The sequence below is a fragment of the Octodon degus genome, unplaced genomic scaffold (genome assembly GCF_000260255.1).
Source record: "Octodon degus isolate 3935 unplaced genomic scaffold, OctDeg1.0 scaffold00008, whole genome shotgun sequence".
Lineage (NCBI taxonomy): Eukaryota > Metazoa > Chordata > Mammalia > Rodentia > Octodontidae > Octodon > Octodon degus.
The window spans coordinates 14,356,847-14,359,916 of NW_004524584.1; the positions used below are offsets into that span (position 1 = coordinate 14,356,847).

Sequence of the window (3,070 nt, forward strand, 5' to 3'; positions counted from 1 at the left end):
GGCATGTGGTGCTGGGGGATTGAACCGTGGTCCCTGGGCTTTGCTAAACTTGTTCTAAGTAGGTGCTTTAGACCACTGAGCCATCTCACCAGCCCATAATTTTCTTTTTGTAACAGGGTTTTACTCTATATTCTTAAGACTGGCTTTGAACTCATTATGTAGCCAAGGCTAGCCTCAACTCACAGCGATCCTCCTGCATCAGTCTTCCAACTGCTAGGATTACAGAAAGGGACTACCACATCCAGCTCAGTAAGTGTAATACTGCGATTTTTTTTTTTTTTTTTTTTTTTTGTGAGATATGGTTTTGCACTGATGCCTAGGCTGGCCTTAAATTTCAAAACTGCCTCAGTCTCACCAGTAGCCAGATGAGCTCTTGTGCCTGGCTATGACTCAGATAAAAGGGAAAAAACAAAATGACAACAATAAAACCTACCACATAGTAACTCTGAAAGTAGTTCTGCATACTCCTGTGTCCTTCTCATGCTAGGACCAACAGGAGTCTCTGGTACAGAAAGCAGCACAGAGGACAACACTGTTGTCTGGAATTTACGAGCCCTTTGCCTACATACTACAAACACAGCCAGCCACAGAAGCCACCCATCCTTTGAAAACCTAAGTGCAAAGACAAGGGAAACTCTTACCAAGTGGAGTGACACGGGGTTGAACATCCTTCAGAACTTCATGTAGCCATTCCGTGAATCGAACGTAGTAAAGATCGGAGAAAATGTCATCTACCCTTCCATTTTCAAAAAGATACTAAAAGAAAAACAATCAAGAAAGATAACTGTTAGTTTCTTTTTCTTTGTGGTACTGGTGATCAAACTTGGGATCTTGCACTTGCCAGGCAGGTGCTTATGCCACTCAGCTTTATCCCTGGCCAGTTTCTTTTTTTTTTTTTGTTTGTTTGTTTGTTTGTTTTTTGGCAGAACCGGGGATTGAACTCAGGCCCTTGCGCTTGCCAGGGAAGCGCTTATTCCACTGAGCCATCTCCCCGGCCCATTCTGGCTCAGTTTCTTGAGTATGGGTTTCAAGTAAGTACACCTTTTAACCAGCACCAACATCTATCTCCCTATCAATTCTCTCCCTCCATGAACGATCAAAGAATATCAGCAACTCAAGGCTGTCCAGCCTGTGACATTTCCATAGTGTCCTTCATTGCACATGAAGTGATCTTTCATCATTCATGAGAGCTGGGTCAGTGAGGCAGACTTTGTTATTCCCCAACCCATCCCAGGAGACAAGCCAAGGAATGCTGAGCTATTCTTTTTCTTTCATTTATTTTATTTTATTTTATTTTTTGGCAGAACCGGGGATTGAACTCAGGCCCTTGCGCTTGCTAGGCTATTCACTGTTTTTAAATCTTATTACATTTATTTATTTGGTACAGGGTCTCGCTATGTAGGCTATGTAGCTTGGACTCATAAGTGATCCTCCTGTCTCAGCCTCCCCAGTACTGGGATTACATACCACATCCAGTTTCTGTGGCCAGCATAGCATGTAGTACTGGGGATCAAACCCAGGTCCTTGCACTTGCCAGGCTGGCACTTAGTCTGCTAAACTATCTCCCCAGCCCTCATCTCTATTTACTGACAAGGAAGCCAAGCCCCAAAAGTTAAGATATCCAGGTGCTGTTTACTTGTACAATACCTTATAAGAGACTGGCCCATAAGTCTATTCATCACTTTTTGCTACCAGATGACAATGCCTTGCTTGAGTGAAATATGGTCACCACAAATAATATTCAAGGGCTGGAGACGTAGTAAAGTGGTATTTGCGTAGCATTGCCCACTTGCATTTAATCCTCAACTAGAAACCAGCATAGTGGTATGCACCAGTAATTCTAGCACTTGGAGAGGCTAAGACAGGAAGATTGCACATTCAAGACAAGCCTCAGCAACTTGGTAAGGCCTTGTCTCCAGAAAGGGCTGATTATGTAGCTCAGTGCAGACTCCTCAGTGTTGGGGGAAAAAAAAATACTGAGCACGGCAGCATGGCATACACAATTATAATGTCAACTGCCCCAAAGACTGATAAAGGATTGTGTATTAGATGCCAGCCTGGACTAGTGAGAACCTATCTTAAAAAGAAACAAGTGGGTATTTAGCTCACTGATAGTTTGCTTAGAATGCCTGAGGCCTGAAGTCTGATACCCAGTACTACAACCAACAGATAAAAATAAAATAGTTGTCAAATGGTGGCACAGGCTCTAATCCCAGCACTCTTAGGCAAGAGTAGGGACCAGGGTTCCATCCCTCGCCCCACAGGCCACACCAGCCCCACCCCTGGGTGTGCTGAGCCAGCAACCAAGTCTGGGTGTAATGGTGCACACCTGTAATCCCAGTGCTGTGGAGGCTGAAAACAAGATGACTACGAGTCTGAGCTATGTAGTGGGACCCTGTACCAAATACATATATACATACATTCATACATTAATAGATGTGGCTGTGGCTTCTATGACCAGGGAGACATTAGATGGTGACAGAGTATGTAAAGACATACACACGGGCCTAGGTAAGGACCAGAAAGAACAAACAAACTAGGAGGCAGACAGCTGGGTATGGTGGCCCACGACTATAATTGTAATCCCAGCACTTCGGAGGCTGGAGCAGGAGGATTGCTGCAAGTTTCAGGCCAGGCTGGGCTACAAAATGAGTTCAAAGTTAGCCAAAATAGCCAACTGTCTCAAAAAGACAAAAAAAAAAAGCACCAACCAGCAAGCCCTTTAGTGCATACTGAAAGGTGCTCTCTTCAAGGGCCTACAAGCAACAAGAAATCTACCTCTGCTCCTCAAAACTGCTAGTCTACACGTTTTTCTATTATGGCTTTTATATTAGAGGTCCTAAAAACATAACTGTATTTTTACATTTAAAATTAACCATTTGGGGCCGGGGAGATGGCTCAGTGGAATGGGCGCTTCCCTGATAAGTGCAAGGGCCTGAGTTCAATCCCCAGTTACACACACACACACAAAAAAAAATTGGGGGACTGGGGAGTTGGCTCAGTGGAATAAGCACCACCTGGCAAGTGCAAGGGCTTGAGTTCAATCCCCGGTTCCACCAAAAAAAAAAAA

The 3,070-nt window shown here is 44.2% G+C and overlaps 1 protein-coding gene across 4 annotated transcripts in view; it reads right to left on the minus strand.

Moving 5' to 3' along the window:
- Positions 1-3,070, minus strand: part of Qrich1 (glutamine rich 1) — a 51,312-nt gene that overhangs the window by 11,361 nt on the left and 36,881 nt on the right. For all 4 annotated transcript variants that reach the window (XM_004625079.2, XM_004625080.2, XM_023705843.1 and 1 more), the window contains one exon: positions 642-756. In XM_004625079.2, the coding sequence (XP_004625136.1) occupies positions 642-756 (115 nt within the window). The remainder of the gene's footprint in view (positions 1-641; positions 757-3,070) is intronic.